The following is a 21370-nucleotide window of genomic DNA, read 5'->3' on the forward strand; positions in this document are numbered from 1 at the left end:
TAACAATAAAATTTTGACAAATTTTTCTATAGAAATAAAATTTTGACAAAATTTTCTATACAAAACAAATTTTGACAAAATTTTCTATACAAAACAAATTTTGACAAAATTTTCTATAGAAATAAAATTTTGACACAATTTTCTATACAAAAAAAATGTTGACAAAATTTTCTATATCAATAAAATTTTCTATAGAAATAAAATTTTGACACAATTTTCTATACAAAACAAATTTTGACAAAATTTTCTATTGAAATAAAATTTTGACAAAATTTTCTATAGAAATAAAATTTTGACAAAATTTTCTATAGAAATAAAATTTTGACAAAATGTTCTATAGAAATAAAATTTTGACAAAATTTTCTATAGAAATAAAATTTTGACAAAATTTTCTATAGAAATAAAATTTTGACAAAATTTTCTATAGAAATAAAATTTTGACAAAATTTTCAATAGGAATAAAATTTTGACAAAATTTTTTATACAATACAAACTTTGACAAAATTTTCTATAGAAATAAAATTTTGACACAATTTTCTATACAAAACAAATTTTGACAAAATTTTCTATAGCAATAAAATTTTGACAAATTTTTCTATACAAATAAAATTTTGACAAAATTTTCTATAGAAAAAAAATTTGACAAAATTTTCTATAACAATAAAATTTTGAAAAATTTTTCTATAGAAATAAAATTTTGACAAAATTTTCTATACAAAACAAATTTTGACAAAATTTGCTATAGAAATAAAATTTTGACAAAATTTTCGATACAAAAAAATGTTGACAAAATTTTCGATAGCAATAAAATTTTGACAAAATTTTCTGTAGAAATAAAATTTTGACAAAATTTTCTATAGAAATAAAATTTTGACACAATTTTCTATACAAAACAAATTTTGACAAAATTTTCTATAGAAATAAAATTTTGACACTATTTTCTATAGAAATAAAATTTTGACAAAATTTTCTAGAGAAATAAAATTTTGACAAAATTTTCTATAGAAATATAATTTTGACACAGTTTTCTATACAAAACAAATTTTGACAGAATTTTCTATAGAAATAAAATTTTGACAAAATTTTCTATAGAAATAAAATTCTGACAAAATTTTCTATACAAAAAAAATTTTGACAAAATTTTCTATAGAAATAAAATTTTGACAAAATTCTCTATAAAATTTTGACAAAATTTTCTATAGAAATAAAATTTTGGCTGCTTTACCTGAAAAAGGTAAAGCAGCCACTATGTTCTAAAATGGAATACTTAGACTTCTCACAACAAAAACATGCTTTCCTTTGGGACTAACGAAATTCTTCTTTGTTGTAGAGAATTTTATTTAAGACCCAACAAAATCAAAATTTATGACAATCGACGCAACGGTTATCTATATTTTTAATATGTAATTTTTTTGATATAATTTTTAATATAGTTAAATATAAGCAGTTTATGCTATTTCGCTACATTACGTTATAGAGAAAGCCCTTTTTCAACCGATAGAAACTGTTAAATAATATTTTTGTTTCTCTTGTTAACATTTGCGTAAAGTATTCACCACTTTAAACAGATATGTATGTTATAAACATGGTTCTACAATATAACAATTGAGAAACCAAATACTTGGATTTAATAATTGGTTATAATGAAATTGGCATTTACTATTTTATGCTTGATATTGATATGAAACTGGGGTTTACAATACAAATTTTCATATAAAAATTATAATGCAAAAAAAGTCGTTGTGAAGGTTAATACGAATTTATAACTATTATGCAGGTTTCATAATCTTTGTGTACTATACTATTTTCGATATAGTATTCTGAAATTTCTGTGGGTTGAACTTTTACACAGAATTTGTATTTAATTTAAACGTAAGGCCGGGCTGAATTTTATGTCATAATGTATTTCGTAAAAATTATACAAAAGGCAGTCGTTTACGAACGCATTGCATGTGTTGTGGTAAGGCTGATATAATAGCAAGCTTTTATTATAAGCATATATCAGGCATACAATAAACATCCCATAGTATGCAATCTTATTTACACTAAAAAAAGTTTACATGGATCCAAAGATTTTGATCGTGTCTTAAGGATTTTGGTAGGGATTCCGAGCTAAAGAGGGGGTTTCTTTAAAATAAAAACATTATTTTAGGAAGTTATACAGCTTTAAATCTGCGCCCTATAAAATTAAAATTGGGATACAAATGTCAAATCCAAAATCTTCAAAATAAAAAATCTTAGAGGCTTTTTTATCTTTAGTCTAAAGATTCCACATCTCAGTTAATTTAAAGATTATTTCTTTAAATCAAAAATGTTTTTATTTGCTTAATGAAAATTTGCCTTACTTCAAAGACATACGACTAGAGTGAGAGTCAGGTTTTCTAGGTTTTTAAAACTCACACATTTTTCCAAAACCGGTGGACGGTGTTTTTTGGAACAAATAACCGGTTCAGACGGTTTCCATAAATTCACGCATGTTTAAAACGAAAAACTAATTTTATTGCCACAAAAAATCAACGTAAAAATAATTCGATAAATTAAAGGTTGGATACAATTTTTTATACCCACCGCCATAGAATGGTGACGGGGGTATAATAAGTTTGTCATTCCGTTTGTAACACATCGAAATATCGATTTCCGACTATATAAAGTATATATTCTTGACCAGGGAGCAATTTTGAGAGGATATAATCATGTCCGCCTGTCTGTTGTAATCCCGCTACAGTCTTCAATAATGAAGCAATCGTGCTGAAATTTTGCACAAACTCGTCTTTTGTCTACAGGCAGGTCAAGTTCGAAGATGGGCTATACCTCCCGATTTGGGGTCTTGAGCTTATAGAAACCGTAGTTTTTATCCAATTCGCCTGAAATTGGAAATCTAGAGGTATTTTAAGGATCATAAAGAGGTGAGCAAAAATGGTGAGTATCGGTTCATGTTTTGGTATAGCCCCCATATAGACCGATCTCCTGATTTTATTTCTTGGGCTTATAGACTCCGTAGTTTTTATCCAATTTGCATGAAATTGAAAATCTGGAGGTATTTTAGGACCATAAAAGGGTGTGCCGAAAACGGCGAGTATCGGTCCATGTTCTAGTATAGCCCCCATATAGACCGATCTCCAGATTCTACTTCTCGGGCTTATAGAAACCGTAGTTTTTATGCAATTTGCATGAAATTGGAAATCTAGAGGTATTTTAGGACCATAGCGAGGTGTGCCAAAAATGGTGAGTATCGGTCCAAGTTTTGGTATAGCCCCCATATAGACCGATCTCCAGATTCTACTTCTCGGCATAAGCGTAGGAAGGCCTCTGGGGAGGGGGCTTAGACCCCCCAGAAAAATTTTAGCCCCCCCAGAATTTGAAAACCTATTTACGATTTTACATTTTTATAAAAATTAAACAAGTATATACTCGTACAACGCACAAAGTTCCACTAAATACTTTCATGAACAATTGAATTACTTGGGTTGTGGTAGAAGTCTGATATTTATGAAGTAAAGCTGTGGTTGAACTTATGATTTAGTCGAATAAAAAATAGTAATTGATATTAAAACTATTCTTTCATAAATGAATATCTTAATAACGCTGCAAAAAAGCGTCGCCAAAAAAGAAGTGAAAATGTTCTTTTTGGGTCTGGAAGTGGTACAAAATTGGCGGAGAAGCGATGAATGTAATATGAACTTGTCATATAACGAATGTCCACCGTTTCAACAGCCGTTGCAATGAATTTGCACCACTTCTTAAGGTGTGATCAGAATTCAGTGTTTTGAATGTGAATTAAACATTTTGTGATATTTTCCCAAATAAATAATTTGTATACTTTTTTTATGAATTTTAATGCGTTCTAACGCTTGTTTGAAACGTTTTCACTCGAATATTTTCAAATATTATCGATTTTTCTATAATGGATTTAGCATTTTTGTGGCAAAATTTGAATAATTTGTACCATTTTATTTTTTCTTACTCTTTTTTAAACTATTTGAAAAAAGAAAACAAAAAATTACGCATTAAAATATAAAAAAATGAAGTAAAAAAACTGCCTGTGTAGTTAGATAGTTAAAATAGTTAACTTCTTTGTGGGGACATTTTTGGAAGTGCTTTTAAAGTTGTGCCTTTAGAACAACTCCCAATTTTTTGCTGGGAAGTGTGGAACTACCCTATGGGAAACGGATCAACCACAGAACTGGTACAGGACTAGTCCCTGGTGTGTATGACCAGTCCCAGTTCTGATCAAAACGTATGGAAGGGACCGTCCACTTTAACATGGGTTTGTCATTGACGGAGTAAACTTACATTTTAGGACGCGTCTTGGACTCATCACAAAGGAGACGTTCTGGGACAATTTAGCAGGAGTAACCCATAAACAGGTCCTCAGGAACCAGTCTCGGACAAACTCTTAGAAATCTCTTTCAATTTGGGCTTCTAATCGAACCCGAAATGAAAAAAAATTTTTTGAAATATGTCGAACAAAAGTTTATTCTGATAATTTTATTTCACTAAATGTGAAAATTGCAACTAACTGGAGCACAGGTACCAGTTCTGTGATAGGTCCGTCAGTGGCAATTTGCACCAATTTCCCGTAGGGTGGTACTTTTAGTTGCTTTATTATGAATTTATTGTCGAGTTATTTTGATGTCTATTTTTTTATTCAATTTTATGAAATAAAACATTAGTTGAACCTATAAGTTCGGTCTATAAAGTTTTAGCTAGAGGGGCTGTAGCCCCCCCTAGGAAAATTGTCTAGCTACGCTAATGCTTCTCGGGCTTATAGAAACCGTAGTTTTTCCCATTTGCCTGAAATTGGAAATCTAGAGGTATTGTAGGACCACAAATACGTCAACCGAAAAAGGTGAGTATCGGTCAACGTTTAAGTATAGCCCACATATAGACCAATCTCCCGATTTTACTTTTTAGGCTTCTAGAAACCGTACTTGTTGTCCAATTTGCCTGAAATTGAAAATCTAGAGGTTTTTAGGACTATAAATAGGTGTGCAAGAAACGATTTTATTGTAGAAACTGTAGTTTTCAACCATTTTGCCTGAAATTTGAAATCTAGAAGTATATTAGGAACATAAAGAGGTGTGCCGAAAACGGTGAGTATCGGTCCATGTTTTAGTATAGCTCCCATAAGACCGATCTCCCTATTTAACTCCTTGGGATTCTAAAAACCGTAGTTTTTATGAAATTGCCTGAAATTGTATTTTAGACTCACAAAAACGTCCAATTGGTAAGGCCTCCTTATAGATCGATTTCACTTCTTGAGGGTATAGAAGCAATTTTCATGATCAGTGCGATAATGAAAATTGCTTGAAACTGAATGTAAAATTACCATGTAATCATTTAAATAAATGGGTGAAAATCTACAGATTTCAAATCCAGGCGTTATTTCATTATATTCTTGCACACTTACAAGAGATGTTAATGATTCCTATAAAACTCAAACAAAAATGTTTCTTATAAATCCAGAATCTGATATTTTCTTGATAGGTAAAATTTTAAAATTTATCTTCGTGAAGTGTACTAGTTGAACTGCTCTGCTTGGGAGAATATATGTCATCAAATCCCCCCGAAATTCTTTTATCAACCCGCTATGACGAAGAATTTTCCATGAAAACTATTATATTTGATTCATGGTGGTAGGTATTTAAGATTCGGCCCGGCCGAACTTACTGATGTATATACTTGTTTAATTTTAATATACGTTGCAACTATGTATACTTTCACACCATTGCAGTTTACTAAAATACCCAGATGTACACCCAAAACAATTAACCCACCGTGAAAGAAAATGTAGGTTTATTTTAGAAAATTTTAACTAAAATAGTTTTCTAATTGCTATAGAAATTATAAAAATAAGATTTTTTTCAGTTGTTTAAGAAAATTTCATATGTTGAAGGAAACAATTGCATTTAAAAATTGTTAAAAAGTGTTTAGCACCATACGAAGTTGAAGACATGTACAATTTTAGTAAAATGTACTCATTTGAGAGACTTATGAACTCAATTTAAGCATTTCATTTTAGGAAAATATATTTTATTTAGTAAAATTTAAAATTAAAATTGTAAAAAATTATTGGTATACAACTTTTTTCTTATTTTTAGTTCACGTCATTAAAGTAAAGTAAAAAAGTATTCAATAACAAACATTTACTCACATTGGGCAAAATTTAACTAAAATCAAAAAATTTTCATGAACTAAAAAAAAGTTAAGGTGGCATTTGAGTGTATAGGCCTAAATTTAACGTTAAATTGGAAATTTTACAATGAAATATTAAAACTGACAGCCGGTTGTTGGGGCCTTGAAAACACCGTGGTCCACCAAAAAATGGGATTTTCACGGAAACAGACAATCGATGTAAGAAGATAAACCGTAAACACGGTTGCCACAGTTGGTAGAATTCTACCAAAAATGGTAGATTTTTTACTGTTTGGTAGATTGGTAGAATTATTGATGTTTTGGTAGATTTTTCCAATTATTCCTCTCCAACTAAGAGGTACAAATTTTCTACAAAAAATGAAATGTTGACAAAATTTTCTATAGAAATAAAATTTTGCAAAAGTTTTCTATAGAAATAAAATTTTGCAAAAGTTTTCTATAGAAATAAAATTTTGAGAAAATTTTCTATAGAAATAAAATTTTGAAAAAAATTTTATAGAAATAATATTTTGAGAACATTTTCTATAGAAATAAAATTTTGAGAAAATTTTCTATAGAAATAAAATTTTGAAAAAATTTTATAGAAATAATATTTTGAGAATATTTTCTATAGAAATAAAATTTTGAGAAAATTTTTCTATAGAAATAAAATTTTGAAAAAAATTTCTATAGAAATAAAATTTTGAAAAAAAAAATCTATAGAAATAAAATTTTGAGAAATTTTTCTATAGAAATAAAAATTTGAGAAAATTTTCTATAGAAATAAAATGTTGAAAAAATTTTTATAGAAATAAAAATTTGAGACATTTTTCTGTAGAAAAAAAAATTGACAGAATTGTTTGTGTAGAAATAACCTTTTGACAAAATTTTTTATAGAAATAAAAATTTGACAAAAAATTTTGAAATAAAAATTTTAAATAAAATTTTGACAAAATATATATATATAGAAATAAAATTTTGAGAAAAATTTTCTATAGAAATAAAATTTTGAAAAAAATTTCTATAGAAATAAAATTTTCAATAGAAATAAAATTTTGAGAAAATTTTTTATAGAAATACAAATTTGAGAAATTTTTCATTGAAATACAAATGAAGGCTAATATCATCGTTTTGAGTTTATATGGAGGTACATTACGAGTAAATATGGACTGAGAAGAATATTTTTTGCATTTTTTGGCATACACCCAAAGAAATTTGTTAGTAGGCCCAGTAAAAAATCTGCTAAAACTGCAGATAAACTTTATTACTCTTAAACATATTTTAGTACGGCAGAAACAAACAAAAACATTAAATTAAGGGAATATATCTATTATTTGTTCCAAAATCAGAATATGTCCCAAATTAAGGCGTAAAACAAAAGAAAATTTTTGCTGATTACATTTAGGAACTTTTAAGGATTTTCTAAGGACGGTATATACGATTTTTGGTTCTTGAAAATACTTTGGGTAACATTTTATAACCTAAATAAAATAACGAATTGTTGTCCGCGTAGTTTAAGAAAGTAAAGTAAGAATGGATGCACGCACATTACATTAGTACAGCTTTAACCTAGTTTTTTGTTTTAACAGAATCGGTGTTATAATCAAGGCTAAAGGCAAAGCAATAAAATTCTTTGTATTTTTTTACTTCCTAATTTAGTGATACAATATATAAAAATTACGATACATAATACACTTGTGACAACATAGTCATTTAGCATTTGCGAATAAAAAGAATATTGGATACATTAAGCTCTTATTATTTTACAAATAAATGAATTCGGATACCAAAAAGCACGCCTTTTTAATCGATACTAAGCTTATGCCGATCTATTTACTTTAGCAATAATTCTAGCTTACCTTTGGACTATAAGCAGTGGGTTTATATCGAATAGCCTATGACTTTGAATATACATATGTTGAAACATTCGACCAATGATATATACGAATATCGTCTGAAATATATCAAAAAATTGGTTCATTTACATATAGACCATTTAGCCGAACTCTTCTGTATTATTTCAAATGCACGAAATTTCATCAAAAAGTTTTCAGTTAAGTTTCTTCATTTGAGTTCGACGGTTCGTTGTGAATAGGAAACAAAAACATATAAAAAAATAAAACAATTGCATTAAAATAAATTTTCCTCCTTCAGTTAGTGGATATGGATAACTATATAGCAGAAAAAAATGGCAATTATGATGGTATTTAAAATGATATATATATATATATATTTTTTTTGAGATACAGCATACATTCGTAGAAAGTGAACAACAAAGAAAAATACAAAATAAATGTAATAAACAAGAATTAAATATTAAAAAAGACATATTACATTTTTTTTTTTTTGGAAAAAATATATATTAACAAAGAGATCTAAAAATAATGCAAATAATTTATCAACAAAATAAAAAACCTAATGAATACAAAGATTTAACACAAATGTTTAATATTACAAACTTATTGAGATTTCCAATCTACTTTTGGATAATCGTTTACAAAATATCATTCATGAGAAAATGTGAAGAAAAAAATTCCATAAGATTTTTTGGAATTGTGGCCTTTGTGAATTTGTTTTATAAAACTTTTTATTGAACAAAAAAAAAAAAAACATCACCATTTTTTTTCAACTAAATCTTAATTGAATTAAAAACTTAGCTGATTCACTTTTAAATCGAAATAAAAATATATCACACGAATTAATTGTGTGATTTATTTTTTTATTAATTTGTGTTATTTATTTAAGTGTTTTAATTAATTTTTTAGTTGCATCAATTGATTTTTTTATCATTTCCATGAATAAAGAGTTAAAACATATTTTTTTTTTAATTTTGGGACCAAATAAGTAGTCGATTGAAGAATAAACTTTTTTATTCGTCGAGTTTTTTAATAGGTACCTATTGCGTAATAGTGATGACAAGATAAAATAATTCTGGTCACGGCTGCCACAGTTGATAGAATTTTACCAAAAATGATAGAAATAAAATTTTGACAAAATTTTCTAGAAATAAAATTTTGACAAAGTTTTCTATAGAGTTAATATTTTTACACAATTTTCTATGGAAATAAAATTTTGACAAAACTTTCTATTGAAATAAAATTTTGACAAAATTTTCTATAGAAATAAAATTTTGACAAAACTTTCTATAGAATTCCTGATGATTTGGTAGATTTTGGAAAATATCTTTATTTTCCTATAGAAATAAAATATTGGCAAAATTTTCTATAGAAATAAAAGTTTGACAAAATTTTCTTAGAAATAAAATTTTGACAAAATTTTCTCTAGAAATAAGATTTTGACAAAACTTTCTATAGAAATACAATTTTGACAAAATTTTCTATAGAAATAAAATTTTGACAAAAATTTCCATAGAAATAAAATTTTGACAAAATTTTCTAGCGAAATAAAATTTTGACATCATTTTCTAGAGAAATAAAATTTTGACAAAACTTTCTATAGAAATAAAATTTTGACAAAACTTTCTATAGAAATAAAATTTCGACAAAATTTTCTATAAAAATAAAATTTTGACAAAATTTTCGATAAAAATAAAATGTTGATACAATTTTTTATAGAAATAAAATTTTGTCAATATTGTATTTCTATTTTCTATAGAAATAAAATTTTGATAAAATTTTATTTCTATAGAAAATAGAAATACAATATTGAAAAAATGTTCTATAGAAATACAATATGGACAAAATTTTCTATAGAAATACAATTTTGACAAAATTTTCTATAGAAATAAAACTTTGACAAAATTTTCGATAAAAATAAAATTTTGACAAAATTTTCGATAAAAATAAAATTTTGATACATTTTTTTATAGAAATAAAATTTTGACAAAATTTTCTATAGAAATAAAATTTTGACAAAATTTTCTATGTAAATAAAATGTTGACAAAATTTTCTATAGAAATAAAATTTTGACAAAATTTTCTATTGAAATAAAATATTGACAAAATTTTCTATAGAATTCCTGATGATTTGGTAGATTTTGGAAAATATCTTTATTTTCCTATAGAAATAAAATATTGGCAAAATTTTCTATAGAAATAAAAGTTTGACAAAATTTTCTTAGAAATAAAATTTTGACAAAATTTTCTCTAGAAATAAGATTTTGACAAAATTTTCTATAGAGATAACATTTTTACACAATTTTCTATGGAAATAAAATTTTGACAAAACTTTCTATGGAAATAAAATTTTAACAAAATTTTCTATAGAAATAAAATTTTGACAAAACTTTCTATAGAATTCCTGATGATTTGGTAGATTTTGGAAAATATCTTTATTTTCCTATAGAAATAAAATATTGGCAAAATTTTCTATAGAAATAAAATTTTGACAAAATTTTCCATTGAAATAAAAGTTTGACAAAATTTTCTTAGAACTAAAATTTTGACAAAATTTTCTCTAGAAATAAGATTTTGACAAAACTTTCTATAGAAATACAATTTTGACAAAATTTTCTATAGAAATAAAATTCTGACAAAAATTTCTATAGAAATAAAATGTTGACAAAATTTCCTAGAGAAATAAAATTAAAAAATTTTCTATAGAAATAAAATTTTGACAAAATTTTCTATAGAATTCCTGATGATTTGGTAGATATTGGAAAATATCTTTATTTTCCTATAGTAATAAAATATTGGCAAAATTTTCTATAGAAATAAAATTTTGTCAAAATTTTCCATTGAAATGAAAGTTTGACAAAATTTTCTTAGAAATAAAATTTTGACAAAATTTTCTCTAGAAATAAGATTTTGACAAAATTTTCTATAGAAAAAAATTTTGACAACATTTTCTATAGAAATACAATTTTGACAAAATTTTCTATAAATATAAAATTTTGACAAAATTTTCTATAGAAAAAAAAATTTGACAAAATTTCCTATAAAAATAAAATTTTTAAAAAATTTTTTTAATAAAATTTTGCAAAACAATACTTTTTGGTTTGGTAGTGTTTTGCTAAATTTTTCTTCAACATTTGGTAGATTATTTTTGACTCGAGTGGCAACCGTGATTCTCGTGCATTTCCCATCACAGTTATTGAAGTTATAGTGATATATTTATAGTAAGTTAGGAGTCAATCGTAGCATTGGATATAAAATCGAACTTGCTGATAGAATCCGCAAAATTTGTAATAGGTAGCTAGGCAATTAAAATAAAATTATAATATTATTAGGGAGTCAAAATCGAACGAAAAGAAAATTAATTATAATTTTAACGATATTAAAGAAAATTATTTATAACTACGCAATGTTGTTTATATTTCTTATAGACGGTTTGCCAAATGGTGTACACGATCCTACATATTTAGATTGCTATAGAAATTCTATAAATCATCCCGAGGAGTTTTGGGATAAAGCTGGACATTTAATCGATTGGATTATACCTTGGAATCGTGTGTTGGATAATTCTAATCCACCATTTACCAAGTGGTATGTGGGAGGTTATCTCAATGCATGCTACAATGCTGTGGATCGTCATGTATTGAATGGAAAGGCTGATAAGGTGGCATTAATACATGATAGTCCTATGACGAATACAGTACGACATGTTACATATGGTGAACTATACGATCAGGTAAGATGCAAAGCGAGAAATATCGATTTTGTTTTTAAATATTGGGGAGCCGAAGAAGTCGTTTAGCATTTTGTCGATAGATGTCGTTAAAGTCCTGTTACTCCAGTGCTACCAATATCACTTTTCAAATACCCAATATTTAATACTTTGTCTTTCTGATAAAAAGGACTTTGGCTCTTTCAAAGTTTGAGATTTGAACTTTTTTTTCAATTTTTATAACATTTAGATTTCTACATTGGCTGGTGGAATGGCAAATTTGGGTGTAAATCGTGGTGATAAAGTTGTTATATACATGCCACTTATTCCAGAAGCTATTATGGCTATGTTGGCAACAGCTCGTTTGGGAGCCATCCATTCTGTGGTTTTCGGTGGTTTTGCCGCCAATGAACTCTGCACTAGAATAGAACATGCCAAGCCAAAAGTTGTAATTGCTGCCAATTGCGGTATTGAACCAGGAAAAGTTATACCCTATTTGGATATTTTACACAAAGCTATTGAAATGTCCAAATGGAAACCACATTTGAACATAATTTTCCAACGTACAACAATTATGGGAACAGCTTTGAATACTAAAACAGATATATCATGGTCATCAGTATTGGCATTGGGCAATGCCATTGATTGTGTTCCCGTCGAAGCAAATGATCCATTGTATATACTCTATACCTCGGGTACAACGGATAAACCGAAAGGTGTACAGAGGCCAATCGGTGGCCATCTGGTGTCTCTTATGTATACAATGCAAAAAATTTATGGTGTTAACGGTGATGATGTATGGTGGAATGCTTCCGATTTGGGATGGGTGGTGGGCCATTCATATATTTGCTATGGTCCTTTGCTGTATGGTGCCACCAGTGTAATGTATGAAGGAAAACCAGATAGGACACCAGATCCTGGTCAATATTATCGGTATGTATTTTTGATTTTGTATTAATTTAGATCTGATCTCATGCTCTCAAAAAAAATGTACTTGGATCCAAAGATTCTGACCTTCCCGTAAGGATTTTGGTATTGATTCCGAGCCAAAGATGCGGCTTCATTAAAATAGACATTTCTTAGTGACCTATCTGGTTTTAACCCCCATTTTCATGAAGCTCTGTTAGTGCTACGTTAGCTAACGAACTTTTAAACCGCTCTATGAACATATCTATCATCTTCCCTATATATTCCATATGCCAGTTAGGAACTTAACTGTTAAAAAAAATTCAGTTAAAGTTAACGGGAAAGAAGATATTCCCGTGTAAAAATTGGAGGATCCAATCCTATCTAATAATATCAAATTGGATCTAATTGGATCTGTTCAGATATTGGTTCAGACATAATTAGATATGCACAGATATGCTATATATGGTGCTAGATCTGGTTAGATATAATTGCAGATCTCATCATATATAGTATAATATCTAATTATATCTGGCATATCTAATAATATATGCTTGGATAGGGCCATATATAGCACTATATCTAATAAGATATGGTAGATATAACATCATATCTGACTATATATGGGGTTAAATAGGTCCAAAATATAATAAAAAAAATCATGAACAAGTTAAAAAGATTTTTGAAATACACGTCTAAACCTCAATGTCATTATGTCAAATGTCAACGCCGTCAGGGGCATCACTTCTAAACAAATTTAACGCCAGACTAGCTGAGAAAATTAAGAAATTTACTATAATTGTTTTAAATGTGTTCCTTTGATAAAGTGTATATCGTTTCCTTTATTGCGGAGATTATGTAGGTAAGTAGATTGTATTTGTTATTTCCTTAGTAGTCATTTTCATATTGTTTTACTATTTTCTAGATTTGGAAAAAAGGTTAACATGCCCGCCTTGCATTCAAAAGGTCACGGGTTCAATCCCAGTTCCGACCAACACCAAAAATTATTTCGGCGGTGGATTATCTCCTCGCAGTAATGTTGGTGACATTTCTGCTTCAAAGATTCTCTAAGTTGTTTCAGCGCAACGTGAAATGCCGATAGGACTCGATTATAACAAGGAGGTCCCATGTTATTGAGCTAATTATTGAATCGAGCAGCAGTCAGTGATAAGTGAGATGTTGATCACTGTGATGTCATGATGGTCTGAATAGTATGTATGAGCCTAAAATAACAGCCTATCGCTATACCTAACCTAATCCCGAATACACTTTAAATGTGAGTATTAAAAGCAACATAAAATTATATGGCAATTTTTATTGCAACTTAAAGAAGAATGATCCAAAACAATACTAATACTTGCTTACATAGTTCAATATATTCCCATATTTGTTTATTCCTATATTTGTTTAATAATTGTTTTTTTACTTAATTTCATTGCAGATTGCCTTAACGCTGTAATACTTTAGTCGTTTGTCTAAGTCCAAAGCAGAAGAAACAAACGAAAAACCCCTTGGACAACACTCTAACTCAACTGTCAATACTCTTAAATAGCTTTGATGGATCAATTTAAATTAAACATATTTATTATGCACATACTTTTTGTCTGTATTATTAAATAAAACAATTGATCTCATTTTATATACAAATTATGGGCTTTTATGTGTTGAAAGATCTCGAAAGATACGATTGTATCAAATAATATACAATTATATCAAATTAGATCTGATTAGATGTGTCTCATTTTTGAGATCTGATCAGATCCAATTTCATAGTATTTAGATCTGACCAGATATAACCATTTTTCGGATCTGCTCAGATCTGACCATATCAAATCAGATCCCCCAATTTTTACACGGGTTAGCAATTTAATTTCTGTTAACTGGCAGTTAAAGCCTAACGGAGCTTTACGAAAATGGTAGTAAATCTAATAAAGTTAAAATTGCAGTTAGGATACAGATCCTATTTATCGAATTTTCATTTTCATTCTCTTTTCACGGTATATTAATAAAGCTATTCACGTACAAACAAAGGCCAATTTAAATATCCAAATTGTAACGGATACTTCAAAGTAAAAGATGTTTTCTTAATTCCAAAAAAAAAAAAACTTTAAACTAAAGATGCAAAATCCGCAAAATAAATCTTAGCCTATATTTGAAGCCATTTTATCTTAAATCTAAAGATTCAATATTTCAGTTAATTTAAGGTTGATTTCTTAAAACCAAAATGTGACTCTTTAATTTAAGGAAATTTTTCCTTAGTTAAAAAATATACGGCTTTAAAGGAGGGACGAACATTTCCAAAATTTGTGTCCTAAATTTAATAACAAAAAAAATTTGAAGCAATGATTATTTTTATTTTAATTAAGTTTTCATTATTTTAAAGAAATTTGTCCTTAATATTTTGTAAAATGCCCATCCTACAATTCAGGTTGCATAATCTTTAATATCAAGTAAATATTTTTTTCAGTGCAGTAAACACAACCAAAACAATTGTCCCTATATCGAATTCAAAAAATATTTTTTCTGTGCAGATGAAAACTTTGTTCATGTACAAATGTCAGATTCAATATATACAAATTAGAAATTAGCGAGTCTGTAAGGATTATATTGTGAATTATCCAAAGACTGAATAAATAAATAAATAAATATCTAAGTTAATGTAGATAATTTTTTAAATTAAAAATATTTTTATTTATTTTGAGGAGATTCGTGTCCTAAATTTAAAGAAAAACATTTTTAGAGAAATGACTATGAACTTTTTTTCAATTAAAATTACTTTATTTTAAATAATTTTTTCCTTAATATTATGTAAATTGTGTGTCCTAATATTTAGATTGCATAATCATACATATTACGTCAATAGCTTTTTTTCAGCATACGATCAAAAAGATCTGCATCTACATTCTCTCCCTCATGTACCACGTGGCTGTCAAAATTATTATATCTTGACCACATAGTGCTTTAGAGTATAGAAAGTAGCGATATTCCGACTACAATCTCTACATTGAAAAAAATATTTTACGCGCTATTAAAGAATACGCAACCTAAATTTTAGGGCGTGTAATTTACAAAATATTACAAGTTTCTTTAAAATAATGAAATTTTAATTGAAATAAAGTTTATAATCTTTGCTTCAATTTTTTTTTCATTAAATTTAGGACACAAATTTTGGAAAAATAAATGAGATCTGTATCCTGATTTTAATTTTATTGATCCTAGATAGGTCACTAAAACATGTCTTTATTTTAAAGAAGCCGCATCTTTGGCTTTTGGCTTTGGATCAATACCAAAATCCTTAAGGATAGGTCAACATTTTTGGATCCAAGTAAACTTTTTTAAGTGTAGTGTGACTATTTGCTTAAAGTTGCGGCTTCTAATGATGATATAAATATATCTGATACCATATACGACTATTAGATCCAATCATCTAATGTTTCTATTTCATTTCCATTTAATTAAAATGTTTCTAACTTTTGTACTAATTTCCTTCAATTTCATTCTTTTCCAATAGCATCATCGAACAACATGGCGTTTCTGCGTTATTTTCTGTGCCAACATCATTTCGTGTCCTGCGTCGTGTAGATCCAGAATGTACATTTGGTAAAAAATATTCTCTCAAATCATTACGAGCCATTTTTGTTGCTGGAGAACATTGTGATTTGGAGACCAAAAATTGGATTGAAAAGACATTTAAGGTACCTGTTCTTAATAATTGGTGGCAAACAGAAACCGGATCAGCTATAACTGCTACATGTCTTGGGTTCAATCACAGTTTAGATACGCCGCCTTTTACCACAGGACTTCCATATATGGGATATAACAGTAAGTAATATGGAAATTATGTGAAATGTTCATGTCAATGACGATAGTTTGATTAAATTTTCAACGATAAGGAACATTATTTTCTGACTGAAACAAAAGGAAACTCACAAATGGACGTTTCTCATCCTCCGATTAGTGGTTGGCCGGAGGATAATCTACCGGTTAATAAAATTTTCGTATGCGATCAGCTTTATTGGCACGATAAATAATAACAAGACATTGAGAAACTGGCCGGATAAAAATGAAATCTATACAGAAAAAATTGCAATTGCGAAATTAATTGATCCAATTAGTTTATTAATTTAAATTGCTTAAATAATTACAAATAAAAAAATAGGCTTGATTAAAAAATGTATTAATTTCTTCGGCAATTTCAATTAACTATTAACTGGTTCAATTAAAAATGTAATTCATTTTGGCCGCAAAACTCAATTAAATCTTTAATTGAGGCAATCAATTGTTTATCTATAATTATTTATTTTACATTTATTTATTATTATTTTGCCTTTAGTTGGAAAATTTTTCTTACAGAAAAAATTCTTAATAAAGTGAAACCTATCAAACTGGCACACTCTGAAAACCGGATGCCTCCCAAAAGTGCACAGTTGTCTGGGGACGTTTGCTATATTAACATATTAAAATTAACCCACCATAACTGGACACCTCTCGATTATGGAAAAAAATTAAGCGACCGTGGGTGTCCACTTTCCAGAGGTTTCACTGTACATTGTTTTTTTTTTATACCCTGCACCATAGCATGGGCGTTATGCTAACTTTGTCATTTCGTTTGTAACACATCGAAATCTTGATCTCAGGCCGCATAAAGTGCATATATTCTGGATCGTAGTGAAATTCTGCGTGGATCTAGCGATGTCCGATGTCTGTTGTTACGATCACGGTTACCATAATTGGTAGAATTCTACCAAAAATGGTCGATTTTTGTACTGTTTGGCAGATTGGTAGAATTCTTGATGTTTTGGTAGATTTTGCAAAATATTTTTCTCCAACTAAATTTTCTATGGAAATAAAATTGTGACAAAATTTTCTATAGACATAAAATTTTGACAAAATTTTCTATAGAAATAAAATTTTGACAAAATTTTCTAAAGAAATAAAATGTTGACACAATTTTCTATAGAAATAAAATGTTGACAAAATTTTCTATAGAAATGAAATTTTGACAACATTTTCTATAGAAATAAAATTTTGACAAAATTTTCTATAGAAATAAAATTTTGACAAAATTTTCTATAGAAATAAAATTTTAACAAAATTTTCTAAAGAAATAAAATTTTAACAAAATTTTCTAAAGAAATAAAATTTTGACACAATTTTCTGTATAAATAAAATTTTGACAAAATTTTTTATAGAAATAAAATTTTGAAAAAGTTTTCTATAGAAATAAAATTTTGACAAAATTTTCTATAGAAATAAAATTTTGACAAAATTTTCTATAGAAATACAATTTTGACAAAATTTCTATAGAAATACAATTTTGACAAAATTTTCTATAGAAATAAAATTTTGACAAAATTTTCTACGGAAATAAAATTTTGACAAAATTTTCTACGGAAATAAAATTTTGACAAAATTTTGTTAAAATTTTCTATAGAAATAAAATTTTTACAAAATTTTCTAAAAAAAAATTGACAAAATTTCCTAAAAAATTGACAAAATTTTCTATAGAAACAAATTGTGACAAAATTTTCTGTAGAAATAAAATTTTGACAAAATTTTCTATAGAAATAAAATTTTGACAAAATTTTCTATAGAAATAAAATTGTGACAAAATTTTCTATAGAAATAAAATTGTGACAAAATTTGCTAAAGAAATAAAATTTTGACAAAATTTTGTAAAGAAAAAACATTTTGACAAAATTTTGTAAAGAAATAGAATTTTGACAAAATTTTCTATAGAAAAAAAAATTGACAAAATTTCCTATAGAAATAGAATTTTGACAAAATTTTCTATAGAAATAAAATTTTGACAAAATTTTCTATAGAAATAAAATTTTGACAAAATTTTCTATAGAAAAAAAAAATTTGACAAAATTTTCTATAGAAATAAAATTTTGACAAAATGTTCTATAGAAATAAAATTTTGACAAAATTTTCTATAGAAATAAAATTTTGAAAAAATTTTCTAAAGAAAAAAAATTTTGAAAAAATTTTCTAAAGAAAAAAAAATTTGACAAAATTTTCTAAAGAAAAAAAATTTTGACAAAATTTTCTATAAAAAAATTTGACAAAATGTACTATAGAACTAAAATTATGACAAAATTTTCTATAGAAATAAAATTTTGACTAAATTTTCTATAGAAATAAAATTTTGACAAAATCTTCTATAGAAATAAATTTTGACAAAAATTTCTATATAAATAATTTTTTTTCTTTCATATAAATATATCCAGTTTTTAATCAAATCTCTTAACCATAAGAATAAAACGACATCATTGAAAAGTTTATCGGATTTTGGACAAGGAAATAAATTTTATATAAGAGAAATTCATCTTCTATGCTAAGCAAAATTTGCATTTGTATTTTGAGGACATGACAATATTTTTTCAGTGTAAATAAGCAAAGCTATAAAAAGGTTATTAAAATTTAATTATTAATTAAAATGAACTAATTTTGTTTTTTATTAAATTAAATTAAATTTAAATGTGTCAAAAGGCTATTAAATTCTATTAAATTAAATTCTATATTCTAGGACTACAGTTTAAATAAAATGATAAGAATTAGAGGCCTTCCGAAAAGGCAGTAATTATGTCGGTCTTTTTGAATGGAATGGTCTCATTGCTTTTTTCTTTCATATTATTTTATTTCATGTTCAAATCGAAAATCACGTAATGGGGTCTAATATAATTTCTTATATTCCAATTTTTGTTTTCAGTTAAAATAGTTAAGCCAGATGGAACGGAATGTGAACCCCTAGAACTTGGACGCATTGTTATAAAATTACCACTGCCACCTGGCAATATGACTACTCTCTATGAGAATGATGAATTGTTTAAGAAGCTATACTTCACCAAGTATCCGGTTTGTATATTTAAAAGACGATTAACACAGCAAAGAATAATGGTAGTTCGATTTTTTATCATCATTTCTATCTTTAGGGTTATTATGATACCATGGATGCGGGTTACAAGGATGAAAAAGGATATGTTTTTGTTACAGCCAGAGCAGATGATATTATCAATGTTGCAGGCCATCGAATATCTACATTAGCTTTAGAGGATGCAGTATTGCGTCATGCAGATGTTGCAGATGCTGCAGTATTTGGTGCACCCGAACCGACAAAGGGACAAGTGCCCATATGTCTCTATGTACCCAGGGATGATTGTCGTAAAACTCCTGCAAAACTTTCAGCGGAAATAATACAGAAAATTCGTGAAGTTGTTGGACCGATAGCATCATTTCGATTAGTTGCGCCGGTAAAGGCTTTGCCACGGACCCGTTCAGGTAAAACCATGCGCAAACTTATGGCTGATTTTGCCAAAAATGAATTGATAACATTACCAGCAACAATTGAGGATCCGACCGTGTTCACAGATATTCGAAGAGCCCTACAATGTTTGGGTTATGCCATGCAAACACCCGATCCAGTAATGTCGAATAAGAAATAAAAATAGTTTACATGTGTAATGGGTTTAGTTGCTAGTTATAATTCATTCATTCTTAATTAATAGCCATTATAATGTTAACAAAAAAATAAATAAATAAATTTAACTCTACAGTACATTCAACTCAACGATCGTTAATTTATATGTGCCCATACATGCAATTAAACCAATTAAATTAATTTTCACATTAATCGATTAGACCTACGAACCTACGCAAAACACACTTAACAAAGTAAAGTCAATTTCTATTGAAAATTTTCGATTATCGCAGACCACCTATGGAAATTGATTTTTAATTTGACCAATATGTTTATAGTCATGCCGTATGTACTTTAAAATATTCCAAATAATTTACATAGTTTCCTTTTGTTTCATACACTATACTAAATATGGGCTTTATAAACTTCCAACCCCCAAAAAAAAATATTCGCTTGAATGTGCTTCTCTATTAACGTAAGGCATATGACGACAAAATAGTGTAAAGCAATTTAGTTATTCTAATTTTATGCAAATATTAAATTACACACAACAAAATGCATATATATTTGGGAAAATTTTGCTCTAAGGGAACATTTTCCTCTACACACAAAAAAAGTGTTTTTGAGCTTGTATCCATAAGTCAATTAAGTTTTAATCAGAGGATTTGTTTAAAACTTAATTCATTTATAATAAAATTTTAATCGAATCTACTGCAATCACAGACATTGAAAAAATAAAATTATTACAATAATTAATAAACTAATAAAAAGTTTTATTGAATACATTTAAAAAATAATTAAAACCCTACATTAAAAAAAAAAAGTTTACTTGGATGCAAAGATGTTGACCTTCCCTTGAGGAGTTTGGTATTGATTCCGAGCCAAAGATACAGCTTCTTTAAAATAAAGACATTTTTTAGGGATCTATCTAGCTTTAAATCTACGATCGATAAAATTGAAATTAGGATACAGATCTCATTTATCGAATTTGCATTCTTCTCTTGCGATATATTAATAAGGCTATTTACACACAAAAATTTTTTTTTTCTGATTCAATCACGAAATTAATTGATCCAATTAATTTTTTAATTGAAATGTCTTCAATCACGAAAATGATAGTATCAATCACAGTTTTAATTGGGCATAGAAAAATTCTTGATTAAAAAATTAATTGATTTCATTACCAAATATCAATTAATTTTTTAATTGATTCAATTAAAAATTTAATTGATGTTGATTGCAAAACTCAATTAATTTATTAATTAAAAAAAGGTAACTATTTTCAATTACATTCTGAATTGGCTTAGAATTTTTATTTGGATTAACAATTGATTGTTTGAA

At 27.2% G+C, this 21370-nt stretch overlaps 1 protein-coding gene across 1 annotated transcript; it reads left to right on the forward strand.

Moving 5' to 3' along the window:
* The first annotated feature begins 8178 nt into the window (after positions 1–8178).
* Positions 8179–20174, forward strand: LOC142220702 (acyl-CoA synthetase short-chain family member 3, mitochondrial). Its single transcript, XM_075289975.1, has 6 exons — positions 8179–8338; positions 11420–11724; positions 11951–12633; positions 16118–16428; positions 19322–19467; positions 19545–20174. The coding sequence occupies exons 1-6, from the start codon at positions 8299–8301 to the stop codon at positions 20052–20054; spliced, it is 1995 nt and encodes a 664-aa protein (XP_075146090.1). The 5' UTR covers positions 8179–8298; the 3' UTR covers positions 20055–20174.
* The last annotated feature ends 1196 nt before the right edge of the window (positions 20175–21370 follow it).

Source organism: Haematobia irritans, chromosome 1 (assembly GCF_050003625.1).
Source record: "Haematobia irritans isolate KBUSLIRL chromosome 1, ASM5000362v1, whole genome shotgun sequence".
NCBI classification, from domain to species: Eukaryota; Metazoa; Arthropoda; class Insecta; order Diptera; family Muscidae; genus Haematobia; species Haematobia irritans.

Excerpts from the sequence above, each read along its gene's own strand:
- LOC142220702 (XM_075289975.1), top strand. The coding sequence starts at position 8,299 with ATGGATAACTATATAGCAGAAAAAAATGGCAATTATGATG. Across the intron at positions 12,634-16,117 it reads GATCCTGGTCAATATTATCG|CATCATCGAACAACATGGCG; the intron begins GTATGTATTTTT and ends CTTTTCCAATAG. Across the intron at positions 19,468-19,544 it reads TATACTTCACCAAGTATCCG|GGTTATTATGATACCATGGA; the intron begins GTTTGTATATTT and ends TTCTATCTTTAG.